The sequence below is a fragment of the Setaria italica genome, chromosome V, assembly GCF_000263155.2.
Source record: "Setaria italica strain Yugu1 chromosome V, Setaria_italica_v2.0, whole genome shotgun sequence".
Lineage (NCBI taxonomy): Eukaryota > Viridiplantae > Streptophyta > Magnoliopsida > Poales > Poaceae > Setaria > Setaria italica.
In genome coordinates this window covers 37,379,489-37,397,934 of record NC_028454.1, presented here as the reverse complement: position 1 = coordinate 37,397,934, position 18,446 = coordinate 37,379,489, and the positions used below count along the sequence as shown (strand labels likewise).

Here is an 18,446-nt window from a genome sequence, read left to right as displayed (position 1 = left end):
AAACCCCATTGCGTACGTGTCGATGGCTTCACGTTTCTGAATTTCCCAGGGCTCGGCCCTCAGCCTCTGAGCACGGTCGGAACAGTTGGTCAGGGTCAAATGCGTCGCATGAGTTCTGGCACGGCGCGCAAAAGGTTCGCGACCGGACAAAGCCGCCCCGCGCTGACCAAGTGGAGTGCTAGTAGTAAAAAGCGGGAGAGTTTACAGTTTAGCTGCGCAAGCATGCAGCGCGTCAACGGTCAACGGTGTGCTCAGGCCTCGCGTTAATCAACGTGCTGAGACCCGCCGTCTCCTTGGAACCAATCGGCGCCCACCGCGCGCAGCTGTGCCCACGTGATCGCTGATTGCTCAGTTTTGATTCTTCAATTCAAACATGGCAGTTAACGAAACCAACACAAAAATTCTGCACCCAGCGTACCCAAATTTGCGATGACCGCGACGCGTTCGTGAAATTCTGCTACTCTCGCTACAGTGTTAACGGTCGCAGAGTCGCAGTACAAAACAACGTGAAGGAAGTGCATTCCAAAAGGAGCCCTTCGTCGGGCCACTTCGGCATGGGCCCCTGCTGGCAATTTAATACGAGTAGAGCTGTACTGACTTGGTGTGTGTACTTTGATTTCTTGCCCTGCCATCCACCCGTATCGTTCCACGCCATTCTCCAACTCCCCAAGCTTTGTTCTCCTCAAGCCGGAGAGCGAGCGGTTTAAAGGCACGCCAGCCAATCGGAATTAAAGCAAGGAATTCCCCAGCGGGCCGGCGACACGCACCAGGTGGGAACCCGAGCGCCACAGCTCTCTCTCTCTCTCTCTCTCTCTCTCTCTCTCTCTCTGTTGCGAGCTCTCTCCTCTCCTCCCCCTTCTCGAAGGTCGCAGCGCTCTCTGCACAGAGCCCCGCTGCACGCGCGCCGCCCTACCGCCGCCGGGGAGGTGGTGCTCCGGCGGACCCCGGACGCGCGCCGGAGACCGCCGCCCTCTTCCTCCGCGACTCCGAGCTACCTCCCGTCTCCCAGTGAGGCTACTTCCGCGCCCTTCGCCGTTACGCCGCCGGAGTTCCTGCTTCGGTTTAGCGCTTAAGTTTGTGCTGTGTTTGCTCCGAATTGTTGTTGCAAACTGCGATGTTTTTTCGCCGGCGGCGGCTGGGTTATTCACTTATTCGGGGGGAATATGCACGGCCTGCGATGTTTAGCTGTCCCACCCGTCGAATTTTGTTAGCTGGAGTGGAGGGTGGCTCGGTTGTTAGTTGGGACGATTTGGGACGGCTCTGGATGAGCGGTTGCGAGCGGCAATTAATAATCCCGAGAGCGATGGGCTTGTCTGTTGCGCGGATCGATTGCGTTGTACAGGTGCGGGAACAAGGCAGGCCATAGACTATACCTACTAGTGGACTCGACAGGGCTCGTCGCCTCGTCCCGTGCCACAGGAAGGAGTACGCATGCTTTGAGCTGGGGGAGGGGAAGGGGGGAAAAAAACCTCACCCGTCTCTGCAGCCCTAAACGGCAAAGCCCCTCCCACCATTCCCCTTTCCGTACCCTGGCCGCGTGGGGAGGCCGCCGGTCAGCGGACGGCGTGCACAACGCCTCCGGTTCCACCCGACGGCACCTCGCTGGTGAGAACCCTAACCCGCTTTGAGTTTGATGGGTGGATTGCTCGTTTTTTTATTTCCATTGCTGTGACTGTGAGCCCCGAAATCCAAAATCCTGGGATGGGTCCTCCAATCCCTCCAGTTTGCCTTTTTGGGGAGTACTGGCTTGTGTTTGTTTTTCCAAAACTGTTTGGGGTTACCCCAGTCCCCACGTCCCGTGTTTGAGCCCCCTTTGGATGGCAGCTTATTGTTAGACTGAGCTTTGCTTGCCCGTGTTCAATCAGTTAACCATCGAGTTTTGTTAGACCAATTAACAAGGGTTCTGTTTCGAAGAACCTTTTAGAATCGATTCTAAACGTCCATTGATGTATCTGTATGTGTATTACTCCCTCCGTCCCAAATTACTATTCGCTTTGGCTTTTCTAGATACGTAGCTTTTGATATGCACCTAGATATATAGTATGTCTAGATACGTAGCCAAAATTATGAATGTAGCAAAGCCAAAACGAATAGTAATTTGGGATGGAGGGAGTAATTGCTAAACCATTTGTATTCATCTTATAATAAAATCTGGTCTGTTGACTATTTTGCTTTTTATTCCTATATAGATTTGACTTTGGAGTATCAGTGATGCAAAGGGACACCAGCTCTAGCGATGTTTCTGCTTCTCACACAGGGCGTGTTAGACGTCGGAGACAACCAAGTGAGGTTAGTAATTTCTTCCTTTTGCTCTTTATTACATTCTGTTTTCTCTATAGATTTAAGCTAATACTTACATTGCAGCATGGTGCTAATTTAGATCCGCAGACTGTTTTGGGTGCTCTTTGTTGTAACTGATCATGATTGTTTTCTTTAGGCTACTGCAGATGGGAATAGAGCTAATGGACAGCCGTTGCTCGTCAATGATCAGAACAAGTATAGATCAATGCTTATCCGTACATATTCAACAGTATGGATGATTGGAGGCTTTGTCTTTATTGTTTATATGGGTCATCTATATATTTGGGCCATGGTGGTTGTGATTCAAATATATATGGCTAGAGAGCTTTTCAACCTACTCAGAAAATCCAGTGAAGAGAAACAACTGCCAGGGTTCCGACTACTGAATTGGTAAGCTTTGGGGTCATTTTGATTCTACTAAGATCAAACAGGAAATTGTTAATCTCACATTTTCTTTCCTACAGTACTTATGTTCATGCACAAGTGTTATTTCCTACTGTAGGCACTTCTTTTTCACGGCGATGCTGTACACTTATGGGCGCTTTCTTAGTCGGCAGCTTGTGAATACAGTAACTTCAGATCACTTGCTGTATAAGGTCGTCAGTGGCCTAATAAAGTATCAGATGTTTATTTGCTATTTTCTTTATATTGCAGGTAGGCTCATTATCGCTTGCAACATGTAATAATTTCCTCTAGTAAATACATTACAAAAACTTCATTGTGAATTTAGAATGTTTCAAAGCGATTCTATTTTTCTATTTATGATATGGTTTTAAAGATTTTATCCAAACCGGACTATATCCTATCAATAACTTACTAACATGTTATAGTCTGCTATGCTAGAGTTTAGCTAAGGAATCCCATAGTTAATTCAATGTTACTCTGCAAATTTTTCGCTAGTCATTGTTTAGTTAATAGCTGCCCAGTTTATTCAAATGGGAAAATTAACCTTTGGGTTTTGGTGTTATGCTTCATATGAACATCTGTGGATGGAAACATTATGTTTAGTTTTGATTATAGGATGTTTCACTTCATTTCAGTTATTCTGGATGGACTGGGCATTAGAGTCTGCAAATGTCCAGTGCCCAGTTTTTGTACCGTACATGCCTGCCTAAATGATCACTGTTAACTACATACTAGTTATTTTCAAGTTTCTTCATTCTCTTGATTGTATGTGTTGACAGTCATGCTTTAATAACAATAAACCTGCTTGTCTAAAATTTCTAGTTTGTATATGCCAAAGAGGTAATATTTATGGCTCCCTTGATCCAGGGTTTGTATGGTTTATTTTGACTCTGAAGAAAAAGGCATACAAGTATCAATTCAAACAGTATGCCTGGACGCACATGATACTCTTAACAGTTTTTGCTCAGTCCTCTTTCACCGTGGCAAACATATTTGAAGGGATTTTCTGGTAAGTGATTTATTTCTTTATTAGTACCCCTGTTGGCCTGTTCAGAGTTTCAATGTTTTGGTATATGCAGAGTGATTTGCTGTTTTTATTCACTTTTTAGGTACTAGACATGTATTTATTTGGTATTGCCATCAATGTCTGGGAGATTCCTTGTCTTTGGTGAAAAAGAATCTCGTGATTTTGTCTTTCATCTGTTAAAAACTTGCAGATTATTTAGACTTTTTGAACTTCCGTGATAGTAAAGGCTTGCAATTAAATCTTGCAGAATATCATATGAATCTTAATATTGCTATATTCTCTTTTATTTTTTCCCTTTTTGAGTTGAGTTTGAACTATTTTATGTCAATGATGCATATCACTAATATATATTGTGGAAGATGTGCTCCAGTTTTTTAATTTACACACTTAATTGATATTATGCTACAATTAATGACGACCTTGCATCTACAATGCTATGTTTACTCAGGTTTCTTCTGCCTGCTTCACTCATTGTGATCAATGATATCTTCGCTTATTTATTCGGGTTCTTTCTTGGGAGAACGCCATTAATTAAGTTGTCCCCAAAGAAAACTTGGGAAGGTTTTATTGGTGCATCAGTGACAACTATCATCTCTGCATTTCTGGTGAGACTTTATTACATTTCTCATCAGGACAATTTTTATAGCAACATAGACTTTGTGAAATATGGAATTTGTTACTAGTTCGCTCCTTTTCTTAGTTAGAACCTTTAATTCTGTCTTTGAACATTAAATGTTGCCCAGGTCCTACTGATGTGCTATAGTATGGTTCACTTATGTTTTCTGTTTGGATATGTGGTCAGTGACCGTGTTACAGGTTACTAATTACACTAGCATCCACCTGTTCTCTTGCTAGTTATTAGTCACCAGCAGAACTCTGATCTCCCTTCTCATTGATCACTTCCACTTCAATTATGTTTCTCAGATATTTCTCATCCACTAGGCGCTTTTTCCTTGCAGACCTCAACAACAGAACTATATGTACCGAAGCTTTTGGTATTTTTGTTTACTACCTAGAGAAAAACGAAAACCCTCAACAATTTTTCTGTGACTCAATGTTGTATTCATGTCTCCCCATTTACCAAATTGCTAACAGTAGAAGTATTGGAAGTCTGGCAAATGAACTGTCATTATCTTCTTCTTCTTTTTGGTTCTGTCATTATCTGATAATGAAGCTGGCAACATTGCAATTAATCTAGATCTGACTTTACTCTAATGATGACCAATGGGACAAACCAACTTGTGTTCAAACTAATTAAGTTAGTCATGGTGATTGCATCTAAAAGAGCACCGTGGGGGCATGGGGGGTGTGATGCGTCTATTCTCAATATCTCATTTTCTTTCATTGTCAACCTTACAAGTCAAAAACATGCTGCAATGTGAAGTTTTATGTTGGCCACTCATGGTTTATTTTCTCCTAGGAATACAATAACACACCTTTACACAAACCCTGAAGGGGTTGATATCTAAATAATAACCCACTACTAATTTTTTGTCTGTAAAAATATAGCTATTGTTTTAGTTTTAAATGATGTGCTGTTCACTTTCCTTTTTTTTTCTGTGGCAGTTAGCAAACGTAATGGGCCGCTCCCAGTGGTTGACATGTCCAAGAAAGGTTACTGAAATTTTCTTCAGAACATGGTTGTTTGTTGTATGGCCAAAGTGCTATTGGGTTACTAAATTTTTTGTGCAAATAATTTCAGGATCTGTCGACTGGGTGGCTTTATTGTGATCCTGGTCCAATGTTTAAGCCAGAGCATTACTCGTTGGGAGAATGGGTGCCACACTGGGTGAGAAAAAAAATCTTTCTTCTCAATTTATTTTTTTAATATTTTTCACTCTAAGATGGCTTCTCTGCATTGTTCCCAACCATAAAGGTTGTCTCAGAATTACTATGATATGATCTCTTGAACCTTTAGCTCTTATTGCACTTAAGCTTCTTCCATGGTTATTGATAGTAATCCTTAATCAACAAGTCATTCCAAAAGGAATAAAGTTTTTCTTCCAAGTCAAGAGGTGGTTGTCTTGTCCTAAAAAGCACCTGGTTCTGTTTTTGTTAAGTTGAAGGAATATAGGAATACTAGTAAAGCTAGCTCATCGATGTGGAAACGTCTGGCTCTTAGTGCATATTAAACTTGAACAGAAAAAAAAGGAGGATGGAAGTATGAATTTAACAGATACCATGGAATATTAGTAAATCCACATTCAGTGAAAGAATAGTCAGATAGAAACTTTAACAAATATAGCAGATAACCTCCATGTATGTGGCCAGTACATGAGGTGACGTAACATGTCATATTTATGGAGTCAAAACATACGCATGATTGATCTTTCTGTTAATGTTGCTGTATACAACGTGATAGTTTAAATAGCTTGCGAATTGGATATTTGGTTACTTGGTTCAAAAGATAGCTATTTGAATCTTATATAGGAATCCAATTAGACAATGGGAAAGACAACGAGAGCTGCATTTGATGCATGGCTTGCACGTGTTCTAGTAGGGCATTTGTAAGAAAAGTAGCATCTAACAATGCTTCTTTCTTTCTTTTTGATTACGTTATTCTCTGATGTCTGCCCTACTGTCAGCAAATCATAATCATGCCCCTTACATGTGCTTAATAAAGAACTGAGCCTAACTCAGTTCTTGGGAGGTGTACATATCCACCACCTGGATTCAAGTCATCATCAACTTGAACTTGGGTGAATGTGTGCCAATTTCTTCTTAGGCAAAATTTGCATTGGGACTTCCAACTTATGTGGAATTGGCTGATTCACACCGTGAACGGCATTTGCTATATACATTCTTTGCTGTATCACACCGCCAACTCTAAAAATTATTTTCTTATAGCTGAGGTGAGAGAATGGGTATGAAAAGTCATTTTTGCCCTCCATTAAAGTTGGGCTCACATGCTGATCTGTTCCTCCTCGCTGTCTCCTCCATCAATACAAGAAAAATTCAGAGAGGGGAGGGGATGGGGCCATAGTTTCGGCTGGTGTCACCGGTGGTGAGCAGCTGCACAGCTCGTTCAGGAAAGTGTAGTAGTAGCAAGGTGATGTTGGGATTCAATTTGGGGTAGAAGTTGCGCCTCATGGTGGTTGGAGCCAGCCTGGCCATGGCCATGGCGTCTGCTAGCGGTGCTAACAAGCTTCATCAAGGGGAGGGATGAGAGATGCTGCGTGGGAGCTTTGGTGATGTACAAATGACCTTATCCAGGACTTGGCTGGCTTGGGGAATCGTTGGAGCTGCCAGCGCTTGGAATGGTCATGGTCTAGCTAGTGGCAGCGGCAGCTGGAGCATTGCTTCTGCTCTTGGCAGGAGGAAGATGAGAACCTGACATATGGGCCCCACTTCATTGGAAGGCAAAATGGATATCTCCTACTCTCCCTCATCAAATCAGAGAGATTAATATTATGATCATTGTAGTGTCCTATGGCAAAGAACAGCACTTTTGTAATGGGGTACCAGGCAAATTTTGCCGTTTGCGGTGTGAATTGGTTAATTCCCACAGCAAAATTTGCCTTCTTATATGCAATGCCACCCAGCTCCACCTGGCATTTTTTTAGTTGGTCAAGTATTTTTGCGTGTGCTCAATCCAAACAGCAGATAAAGTTTGTTTGATTCTTTTTCCTACCCCAGTACCGTCATGTGTTTTTTAGTATTATATTATAATTACTGATCTTTAGTCTACGGCTTCATCACTGGTTTTGTTTTCTCTTTCTAGAGTTTCTGGATCTTTGGTTATTGAACTTTGTTTGATTGCATGTGTCTCTTAACAGTTCCCATGGAAAGAACTTGCCATTATGCCCGTGCAGTGGCATGCTTTAGCCCTAGGTTTGTTTGCATCAATAATAGCACCATTTGGAGGGTTTTTTGCGAGTGGTTTCAAGAGGGCTTTTAAAATAAAGGTATATACTGCTTCATTATTTTACTGACTTTAGGAGTACTTATTGTTTTTTACTTCAATTGATATATCTTTTTTTTAAAAAAAAATTGTAGGATTTTGGTGACAGCATACCTGGGCATGGTGGAATTACTGACAGAATGGATTGTCAAGTAAGTATCTCAAGAAGCATTCTAGCTATAGGGAAATGCTGCTGTCTCAAGAAACATTCTAGCTATAGGGAAATGTTGCTCGCCTATATTTATTCAAGGTTTTAGCATACTAATTCTATTGATATAATGTAAGAGGCCTTTGGGCTGTGGTAGTCCAAGCCATGAGTTATAAAACAATCATTTGAACCAAATGTTTAACCTAACAATGGCAGTAGCAGCAGCCTCATATTATGTATATCATTCCTCCATCTAGTGATTTAGGTTTTTCATTTTGTCAGGGCTTGATCTTTGTATGTTTTTAGGGATTGATCCATAAACCAACTAGTAAAATTCTGTTGAGAAGTAGAAATGGTGGGGAATGTTTTTCTTTGAAAAGGATATTTGTAATTCACCTTTTCTGTAAACATATTTGTGTGTTTTACCTTTTGTTTAGTTAGATGGCTTTGGTATTTGATTAAATACATTGTTGTAAAAATAAATCTTGGATAAGTGCAACTGGGCAAGAAGAATGACTATGCAAATGTTTCTGGTAATTGTCTTGTGGTGTTGATTAAACTCAGAATGGTCTATTCTTCTTAAATAAATTAAAGAAGGGGCAGGAATATATTGGATAATAAAATTTGCCCTTTATGAAATTTCCCTCGCCCCAAGCTGAAGAAATCTCATGCGTTAGTATCATTGTCAATTTGTTATAGCTTAACATAATTTTCTCTGTGCATTTCCGCAGATGGTTATGGCAGTGTTTGCATACATATACCACCAATCATTCATTGCTCCCCAGAACTTCTCTGTCGAGATAATCTTGGATCAGGTCAGGATCATTTTACCTTAATATTTTATCTCCATTATCTTGAGTGATTCTCTCCTTTTAAGCAATTTATATTGAGTGATTCTGACTAGTGTCGACCTTTTGTCATTCAGATTATAAGAAACCTAACCTATGAGGAGCAAAAATACTTGTACCAGCAGCTTGGGGAGATCTTCCATGAGAGGCAACTGATGCAAAGTTGAGCGTTAATGCGCTTACGAGAAGCATGATATGTTGTGTATTTAAGCCTTCAGCTCATTCTGTAGCACTAGATTCGTGTATAGCAGCACTGCCCAAATGCATGGTGATATAGGGGAATCCTTGTTCAAACCATTGTACAGAATGGTAGAAAGGAGAATGAATGGGTTTTAGGTGCTTTATTCGCTCACCACTGACGCTGCCTTCTGCAGTTATCCATACACTTAGTGCTAATTCTACCCCCATATCATCGTTTCTGCACCTCTTATATTGTGAGAAGGGGACCTCGAAAATTGTATTCTTGCTTATCACTTTGAGGTCCTTGCCTCGGATCAAATATTGGAGGATGCATAGAATAAGGGAGAGTAGGGCAAATTCTTTTTTCCTCGCCTTCTCCGCCATCAGGTTCTTCGTTGCATGTTTATTGTAAGTGTAGCAAACGAAATGTTCTTGTTCCTCTTTTCATATGCATCCGTGTGTTGCATCAATTGTACGTGTTGATGTATTATGGTATGTTTGGCATTACTGTTCACGTTTCTTTCTACACTCTGCCAGTCTGCCATAGGGAAGGACGATTTTTTACAATTATGCATGCACCTTGTGGAAGTGGGGAAGGCTAAGTGGCTAACAAGCCAGGTAGCCATGAAAGTGCTGATGACATCTACACTAATCCATCCTGGCTACCAGATTAGGATACCTTGTGTGCATACGGAAACATCATCGGAGAAAGTAAAGCAGGCGCCAGGCGGGACACATACATCATGGCCATGGCTCGACTAACCCGGTGCGTCCCTTCTGATTCTGTTTTGCCCCGTGCTTGAGGTCCACCATTACCAGAAGTGGAGGGACTCTAGTGTTGAGCAGTTGTTCGAATCAACAGGCATCGACAATTCGACACGCAACGGTTGTACCCTAGGATATCCGCTCCGGGCTAGGCGTTGTTGCTATCTGGGCTCTGATGCCTTGTGATAAGGATAAGCATCTCTTGCAATTGGAAATCATGGAGATTGCCCATGATATCTTATCGCATGATACGCAATCGATTATGATGTGACCATATTACATTAACAAAACTGCGACGTGCCGCGTATGGTTTCCATTGGCACGTCCACTTAAGGCAAATGGGGGGAGGAAACACAAGTGTATGCATAAGTGGATTATTCCAAAATGGAAATGTATCAATAATTGCATTATGGATATATATACACGGTAGTGAGACTCCACGTGTGGAAATGCACATGTGCAATTTTGGTCGGGGAAGTCCATGCAACTTATGGCTCATGTAACATGATTTAGGGGGTGTTTGGGAAACCCCTGTTAAAGTTTAACACCTGTCACATCGGATGTTTGGATGCTAATTAGGAGTACTAAACATAAGCTAATTACAAAACTAATTGCACAGATGGAGTATAATTCGCGAGACGAATCTATTAAGCCTAATTAGTCCATGATTTGACAATGTGGTGCTACAGTAACCATTTGCTAATGATGGATTAATTAGGCTTAATAGATTCGTCTCGCGAATTAGCACAAGGTTCTGCAATTAGTTTTATAATTAGCTCATATTTAGTCCTCCTAATTAGCATCCGAACATCCGATGTGACACTGTTAAAGTTTAGCACCTCATATCCAAACAGCCCCTTATATGTTGTGCGGTAATATCGTGTTTTATGCATGAAGGGTGGACAATTCAATTGTACTTCTCTCTCCATATGTGCTAAAATAGGAAAATAAGTTGATTGTAAATATTTTATTTAACTTCATCTGTCAAGACTTAAACTTGAGATATCTGATCTTGATACCATATCGAATTGAATTCACCAACTAGTTTAGTCCAAAAGTTTAAGGTTGATGGAGAAAATAAAAAATACTAAATAGTAAAGCTATAAAAGTGCGGGAAAATTCTACTTTTCTTCTTCTCCTCCTCTTCCTTTTCCTCTCTTCTCCTCCTCTTCCTCCTTTGCTTCCACCGGGCAGAGGCCCAATAGGCCCATAGCTTGATATCCATCCAACGTCAAGTCTCTTAGCCATGCATCGCTTAGTTCTCTCGTGCCTCGATGATGACCCTCATGACTGTCCTTGCACCTAAGGCCCTGTGACCTTGTCTGATAGGGATTTTCCAAACCATTTCTCTCTAGAAATAGAATAATTATCTACTATATGGTAAACTGAATTTGAAGAGAAACTTGGAAAACTCTACCAAACGAATCAAGGATTTTAGAGATATAGTTAGAAACGTTTCTTCAATTCTACCTGAACTTAGAATTTAAAAAATCTTTATCAAGATAATCATAATCAACTTCTATCTTTTTTCCAAGAATTTGAATCCGTGCCAAACGGAGTCTTCAACCCCTTCTTTGCCACTAGATCCACCACCTGCCCACCGTGCCTTCCGCCTTCCTCTGATCCTAGTTCGAATCGAATGAATCTCTCTAGGAAACTCAAAATTTTAATTAGTTGCGCTCTACGAGGTGTGGTTGTATGAATAAATAAACAAAATTCTATGAAACAAAACTCTTGCTCCCCGTTGGGCCTCCACTTGGGCTGTCACCACTACAAGCCGAGTTGGAAGGAATATACGACGAATCCAGCCTGAAGAAGCGACAGTCCCGTCCAGTCCTATAAATAGCAATCACACAAGACTCCGTCCCAGGAAACCCGCTATAGCATCAAGGAGCGTCTTTTGTCGTGTTGATCCCCCCCCACCCCCCGGCGCGCCTCTTGGCCTCACCAGAAAAAAAAGGAGTTAAGCCTGTTACAGGAGAGGTGGTTTCCTCTCCTCCCCCCCTCGATAGTTCGATCCAGTAGGATTGTAGACTATTTCCTAGATCTTGTTTCGGCATTCGTCCTTCTTGGAGTGGTACAGTCCCTAGTTCGTACAATGGGTGATTTCTGTGGGTTTTGATCGCACTTTTTTTTGCATTCGAGAAAGCCCTGTGCTTTTCTTGGAATCCGCGTGGTTAGGGCTCGGTGGATTTTCTTCTCGCCGCGGGAACTTGTCGAAACCCGTGGGATTCGATGGATTTCTGGGGTTTTTTCTCTTCCTATATGTTAATTGTGGGGTTTTGATCTGTGTGGTTTCTGTTGCAGGGTCGCGAGAGGGGAAAGGGGAAGTCTTGGGATGAGGGGGATGGCGCGCAATGCGGTGGACAAGGCGACGTCCATTGACGCGCAGCTGCGGCTGCTAGCCCCCCAGAAGCTCTCCGAAGACGACAAGCTGGTCGAGTACGACGCCCTGCTCCTCGACCGGTTCCTCGACATCCTCCAGGACCTGCACGGCGAGGACATCAGGGAGACGGTACATAGATGCTCCGATTCATTTTTGCCCGTCGTGCTATTTGTTCCTTTCGTTTTGGTGCTGGTTATTGATTCAGGTGGTAGATAGCACGATTATGCTCGGAATCTGTTTATACTGTTGTGCATGCACGTCGCAAAAGCAGAGGAATCAGATAGTGCATTTGGGCCTTGTGGGTTCCAATGGTGATGTTCTTCTCATATGATTGGTCATTCACTCTAGTGGTGGAAGTTAGTGCTGCGTTTAACTAAACACAGTAGTACTGAAGCTCCATCCATTTACTCTCCAGTTGGTGATCATTCCTGTGCAAATCTCACTTTGTGTTTTCTAGACTTTGAGATGGTACACTACCATGATGTTCAAAACTAGTGGGGCTACCATGATGTGCATATCACTTGCATTATAACTATGGCCTTCTTATAATATTTTAGAGTTACATGCCCCTTTAAACTGTTTGCTGATATTAGTCTGTAGGTCAGATTTATTTCTTTTTCTGTATGTAAGTACGATAATAGGATTAAAAGCTACAGTTTTTATGCATTGGTTTACCAATACACTATTTTTTTACATAATTATATTGTAACACACTCAGTAAGTCGCTTCACCTTGACTACTTTTGGATACCTGTTTGCCCATCTCATATTATGGCTTAATGTTATGATGTATGGCTTGATTTATATGCACAATCCTACTTTACCTAAATATATTTATAAAACGATGCAAATTTGTTGATAATCTATTATTTTGCAATGATGTAAACCTCTCCATGTTTGTAAATAGGTGCAAGAATGTTATGAGTTAGCTGCTGAGTATGAAAGCAAGCTTGATCCGAAAATGCTGGATGAGATTGGGAATGTGCTGACCAGCTTGGATCCTGGAGACTCCATTGTCATAACCAAGTCATTCTCACACATGCTTATCCTGGCAAACTTGGCTGAGGAGGTCCAGATTGCATATCGCAGGAGGATAAAACTAAAAAAGGGTGACTTTGTCGATGAAAACTCCGCAACAACGGAATCAGACATTGAGGAGACATTAAATAGGCTTGTGCATCAGCTTAACAAGTCTCCTTTGGAGGTATTCGATGCTCTGAAGAATCAAACCGTTGACCTCGTCCTGACTGCACATCCGACTCAGGCAGTCAGGAGGTCACTACTCCAAAAGCATGGCAGGTTAGTTTTAAAGCTTGCTGAATTGTTAGAGATTGTAGGATATAAGATTTATTCGATGAAACTGAAATTTTGCTATAAAGAACTGTGGGCTATGTTTGTTACTTGTGTACAATGCACTGGAGAAATGCAGTTTGCTATGTTTGTTACTTGTGTTTTCCTCCTTTTTACATTTTTTATTTTTTTAGTGTGTAAATATTTCTGTGCATGGTTCTGTGGTAGACTATCCTTTTAAAAAAATAGAAAAAAATATTTGATATTCTTGAGGCATTTTGAGTTGTGCCATTTCAATGCTTTAAATTCTTCACCTTTCAATCTGCAGGATAAGAAACTGTTTAAGTCAACTTTATGCAAAGGACATCACTCCAGATGAGAAACAGGAACTTGATGAAGCACTTCAAAGAGAGGCAATTTCCATATCTTTGATCTGTTAGTGTTGTGTAATTCTACCTATGTTGTAGCTAATCTGTAAAACTTTATCATCTTCACTAAAGATATATTTAAATGAATATAATCTTATATATCGTTTCTTATCTACAGATTCAAGCTGCCTTTCGAACTGATGAAATCAGGCGAACGCCTCCTACTCCTCAGGATGAAATGCGTGCTGGAATGAGTTATTTTCATGAGACTATATGGAAGGGTGTACCCAAGTTCTTACGTAGGGTTGACACTGCTCTTAAGAACATTGGCATAAATGAGCGGGTGCCCTATAATGCTCCTCTTATTCAGTTTTCTTCTTGGATGGGGGGTGATCGTGATGGTAAATGGCATCTATGGCATGCTTTCTCTCTCTCTCTAGGATATATCTGCATGCCTTTTAATATTATGTTGAATCATGCAAATAAAAGTTTGCAAAAAGAAGTGCAAATAGAATTCTTCTAATTTGATACCCACTACAGGGAATCCAAGAGTCACACCAGAGGTTACAAGGGATGTATGCTTGTTGGCTAGAATGATGGCTGCTAATTTGTACAATGCCCAAATAGAGGACCTGATGTTTGAGGTAAAAATATTAGGACATTTTTTTATTTGATATTGTAGTTATATTAGTCTCAAAAGAACCTTTTTATCGCATGCAGTTATCTATGTGGCGATGCAGCGATGAGTTACGTGTCAAGGCTGATCAGTTACACCGTTCCTCCAAGAAAGATACTACAAAACACTATATAGGTGCAGATGATATGATGATAGTTTTTTGTTTAACGTATCTTTTTTTCTATCATCTGCTACCAAATATTTAATCAAACTAGTCACCAAAATATGCTTTCATATGGGATTGAAATTGCTGTACTTTTATATCCTACTATATATTACTTATGATTAGTATGGATGCTCATCAATTAGGAACAAAATGTGACATTTTAGAACCATAATAAGTGCAGTTCCACTTTGATAGTTTATTCTCTCAGGTTATAAATCGAGCACTATAAACCGCATGAAACTAAGTTGCTGAAGGCTGAGTTATGAGGTATGCAGGTCAGAAATTTAGTCTAGGTGGTTCTAACCAAAGTCAGCATAGGGGTCTAAAACTTCACAAACCATTAGAATCCTAGTCTGATTAGGAATTGGAAAAAAAATGGGGTGTTTCAGAAAAAAAAATACAGGACAAATATATATTATGAAAAGTTTGGGCCATAAGAATCAGAAACATTTCAAGGATTTGAAACATGCAATCAAACAACGGTAGTTGGCTTATTTAATATGATCCAGATTCCAGAAGCTATATTAAGAAACAGCTAAATATCATCAGGATTTGCAGGGGTAAATGTGCTTTCTTTCCAACGTGGGAGTCATGGTTTTGATATCTGAATTCTGAATCATGTTTCTCTCTCTCTTTACTTTGTCTCTGATATATGTTGATATCTATATCTAGTTCCAGTTAGAATCATATCACTGTGGAAGAAATTTTATTTTCTAAGATATTCTTGCCACTTTCATGCAGCCTTGTGATATTTAGCATGAATTTACTGCATGCTTCCTAACCTTGCTGTGTGCTATTTTCATTGTGTTCTATTCCTTCATATTTCTGCAGTCTAGACTAAGCTGGGTCAAGTTATGACATGCTTGAACTGCTTTTCTTGGATGCAGAATTCTGGAAACAAGTTCCCCCAAGTGAACCTTATCGTGTGATTCTGAGTGATGTCAGAGATAAACTCTACAACACACGTGAGCGAGCACGCCATTTATTAGCTAGTGGTTATTCTGAAATTCCTGAGGAAGCAACCTTCACTGATGTTGAACAGGTATCTAAAGTGAAATAGCAGTGTTCATTTGATTTGCCTGGCTACTTGGCTAGGATGACAGAATCTAAGCACAGTACACTTTTAGTATGCATTAAAATCGGATTCTATGGTGTGTAGTAATAGGTTGAAACTGTTTTGGAATATATTATGTGTCTGATGGATTGAAGCTTTCTTCTTTTGCAGTTCTTGGAGCCTCTTGAGCTCTGTTACAGATCTCTATGTGCCTGCGGTGATCGCTCTGTTGCAGATGGAAGCCTTCTTGACTTCTTACGGCAAGTGTCGACATTTGGACTATCCCTAGTTAGACTTGATATCAGGCAAGAATCTGACCGGCATACTGATGTTATGGATGCTATAACTGAATACCTCGGAATTGGATCATATCGTGAATGGCCGGAGGAGAAACGCCAAGAATGGTTACTCTCAGAACTTAACGGAAAGAGGCCGTTATTTGGTCCTGACCTTCCCAAGTCAGATGAGATTGCTGATGTTCTAGAGACTTTCCATGTGTTAGCTGAACTTCCTTCAGACAGCTTTGGTGCTTATGTAATATCTATGGCGACAGCTCCCTCAGATGTTCTTGCAGTTGAGCTCTTGCAGCGTGAATGTCATGTGAAAAGGCCACTGAGAGTTGTGCCGTTGTTTGAAAAACTGGCAGATCTTGAGGGGGCACCAGCAGCACTAGCCCGACTGTTCTCTGTTGATTGGTACAGAAACAGGATCAGTGGCAAGCAGGAAGTGATGATCGGGTATTCAGATTCTGGGAAGGATGCTGGTCGTTTCTCAGCTGCTTGGCAACTTTACAAAGCTCAAGAGGAACTCATCAAGGTTGCTAAGTTGTATGGGGTTAAGTTGACTATGTTTCACGGGCGAGGTGGAACTGTGGGAAGAGGTGGGGGCCCTACCCATCTTGCTATACTGTCACAACCTCCAGAAACTATTCATGGATCACTTCGGGTAACTGTTCAAGGTGAAGTCATCGAGCAATCCTTTGGAGAGGAGCATTTGTGCTTTAGAACCCTGCAACGTTTTACAGCTGCTAGTCTTGAACATGGCATGCATCCTCCAATTTCACCAAAACCAGAATGGCGTGCTTTAATGGATGAAATGGCTATTGTTGCCACAAAGGAGTATCGATCAATTGTATTTGAAGAGCCACGCTTTGTTGAATATTTTCGCCTTGTAAGTCTTCAGTTTTTTTTGCTTATGTTTTCCTTTTTGCATACCTTCACTTATCCTTATTGCCATGCAAATACTACTATGATTTTTTTATTGCAGCTTTTATTCAGCCATGAAATTTCACTCTTGTTTTTTTGGACTGGAATTTTTTTAGCTAGGCCTGAAGATTAATTTAAGATACAATACTGTTTCAATACCATATTTCTACTGTTGTCATTTCTCCTTTTGGCAGTCTAAATTAATTTTGGTAATGGGTTCTATTTGTGTGCATATCTAATCATGGCATTGTATTTTTCTTTGAAATAGGCAACACCAGAGATGGAATATGGAAGGATGAACATTGGAAGTAGACCATCAAAAAGAAAGCCAAGCGGAGGCATTGAATCGCTGCGTGCCATTCCTTGGATCTTTGCTTGGACGCAGACTCGGTTTCACCTACCAGTGTGGCTTGGTTTTGGTGCAGCATTCAAGCATGTCTTGGATAAGGACATACGGAATCTTCAAACCCTTCAAGAGATGTACAACCAGTGGCCCTTTTTCAGGGTCACAATAGACTTGGTTGAGATGGTGTTTGCCAAAGGTGATCCTGGTATAGCTTCTCTGTATGACAAGCTTCTAGTTTCTGAGGATTTGTGGCCATTTGGTGAGCGCCTTAGAGCCAATTATGAAGAAACAAAGCAACTTCTTCTACAGGTGATTGTCTAAGATCTTGCATTCGTCCAAGTGCTAGAATTGCATGTAGATTATGTGATTCCCCTACCTGGCTTTCTCATTGTGCATTTGAATGGGTACATATTCATAATCTGTACCAACATCATGCGTAGCTACTTTCAGAGAAAGTTTGAAGAGATAAAACTCTAAAACTGGTAGTAGATAATTAAGGTGCAAATGTTTCTGGACCTAGTATGTTCACTGCATCTTGTCTCACCCACCGCAATGTGATTTGCTGAATTTTCAGGTCGCTGGGCACAAAGACCTTCTGGAGGGTGACCCTTACCTGAAGCAGAGGCTGCGCATCCGTGATTCCTACATCTCTGCCCTGAACGTTTGCCAGGCCTACACGCTGAAGCGCATCAGGGACCCCGGCTTCGAGGTGAAGCCGCGGCCTCACCTGTCGAAGGACATCATGGACGCCGGGAAGCCAGCTGCGGAGCTGGTGAAGCTCAACACCACGAGCGAGTACGCCCCGGGGCTGGAGGACACCCTCATCCTCACCATGAAGGGCATCGCCGCCGGCATGCAGAACACCGGCTGAAGCAGACGAATTTTCAGTGCTTCTTATTTGTACTGGTGTATCTATGGTAGGGGGATCATGAAAGTCTTGGTGCACTGGATTTAGTAGCGCGAACCAGTTGCATGTTTAGTATGTAGCATGCTATATCGAACTTAAATACATGCTTATCCATAATACTTTCACATAATCTGCCGTTTCGAGCCGTTTGGTGCTGGCATTGTTTGTTTTTATACATGCTGGCATTGTTTGTGTCAAGGAGTCTAGTGAATATTTGCTGATCTATCTTTACTGCCGTACGGTAGGTTGTCGAAAACTGTGTCCCGGACAAACGGACCTCGGCGTTATGCGAGCACGGAGCCCCGGGGCTCGGCGTTATGCGAGCACGGAGCCCCGGGGGATGCAGGCTCCAGGCAGAGTGTCCCGCGGGCCGCGGCGTGTAGCAAGAGCCGCGGCAAGAGAGGCCAGGGCAACTTGGGCAAGTAGACGGCGTGCACGCTGTGGGATCGTCGCGAGCACTGGGCGGCGTCGGTC

The 18,446-nt window shown here is 41.7% G+C and overlaps 2 protein-coding genes across 5 annotated transcripts; both read left to right on the top strand.

The window, feature by feature from the left end:
* The first annotated feature begins 615 nt into the window (after positions 1–615).
* On the top strand, positions 616–9,305 carry LOC101764901 (phosphatidate cytidylyltransferase 1). 3 transcript variants are annotated; one of them, XM_004969965.3, is made up of 12 exons: positions 616–770; positions 2,190–2,289; positions 2,438–2,691; positions 2,804–2,955; positions 3,574–3,715; positions 4,182–4,338; positions 5,300–5,347; positions 5,436–5,522; positions 7,510–7,638; positions 7,730–7,786; positions 8,514–8,597; positions 8,708–9,305. In XM_004969965.3, the coding sequence occupies exons 2-12, from the start codon at positions 2,212–2,214 to the stop codon at positions 8,795–8,797; spliced, it is 1,278 nt and encodes a 425-aa protein (XP_004970022.1). In that variant the 5' UTR covers positions 616–770; positions 2,190–2,211; the 3' UTR covers positions 8,798–9,305. The 3 variants fall into 3 exon arrangements, with proteins under 3 accessions (XP_004970022.1, XP_004970021.1, XP_004970020.1); XM_004969964.3 differs by lacking the exon at positions 616–770 and adding an exon at positions 799–1,008; XM_004969963.4 differs by lacking the exon at positions 616–770 and adding an exon at positions 1,054–1,605.
* Positions 9,306–11,431: 2,126 nt separating this feature from the next.
* On the top strand, positions 11,432–18,145 carry LOC101764206 (phosphoenolpyruvate carboxylase, housekeeping isozyme). Of its 2 annotated transcripts, none has more exons than XM_004969962.2 (11): positions 11,432–11,558; positions 11,883–12,090; positions 12,868–13,259; positions 13,579–13,663; positions 13,797–14,019; positions 14,159–14,262; positions 14,339–14,429; positions 15,348–15,502; positions 15,686–16,684; positions 16,988–17,374; positions 17,640–18,145. In XM_004969962.2, exons 2-11 carry the CDS (start codon positions 11,914–11,916, stop codon positions 17,934–17,936), a joined length of 2,910 nt encoding a protein of 969 aa, XP_004970019.1. In that variant the 5' UTR covers positions 11,432–11,558; positions 11,883–11,913; the 3' UTR covers positions 17,937–18,145. The 2 variants fall into 2 exon arrangements, with proteins under 2 accessions (XP_004970019.1, XP_004970018.1); XM_004969961.3 differs by having other exon boundaries at positions 11,469–11,652.
* Positions 18,146–18,446: the final 301 nt, after the last annotated feature.

Coding starts and splice junctions, on each gene's coding strand:
- LOC101764901 (XM_004969965.3), top strand. CDS start 2,212: ATGCAAAGGGACACCAGCTCTAGCGATGTTTCTGCTTCTCACACAGGG. Junction 2,692..2,803: donor GGGTTCCGACTACTGAATTG/GTAAGCTTTGGG, acceptor TTCCTACTGTAG/GCACTTCTTTTTCACGGCGA. Junction 3,716..4,181: donor ATATTTGAAGGGATTTTCTG/GTAAGTGATTTA, acceptor ATGTTTACTCAG/GTTTCTTCTGCCTGCTTCAC.
- LOC101764206 (XM_004969962.2), top strand. CDS start 11,914: ATGAGGGGGATGGCGCGCAATGCGGTGGACAAGGCGACGTCCATTGAC. Junction 12,091..12,867: donor GCGAGGACATCAGGGAGACG/GTACATAGATGC, acceptor GTTTGTAAATAG/GTGCAAGAATGTTATGAGTT. Junction 13,260..13,578: donor CTACTCCAAAAGCATGGCAG/GTTAGTTTTAAA, acceptor TTCAATCTGCAG/GATAAGAAACTGTTTAAGTC.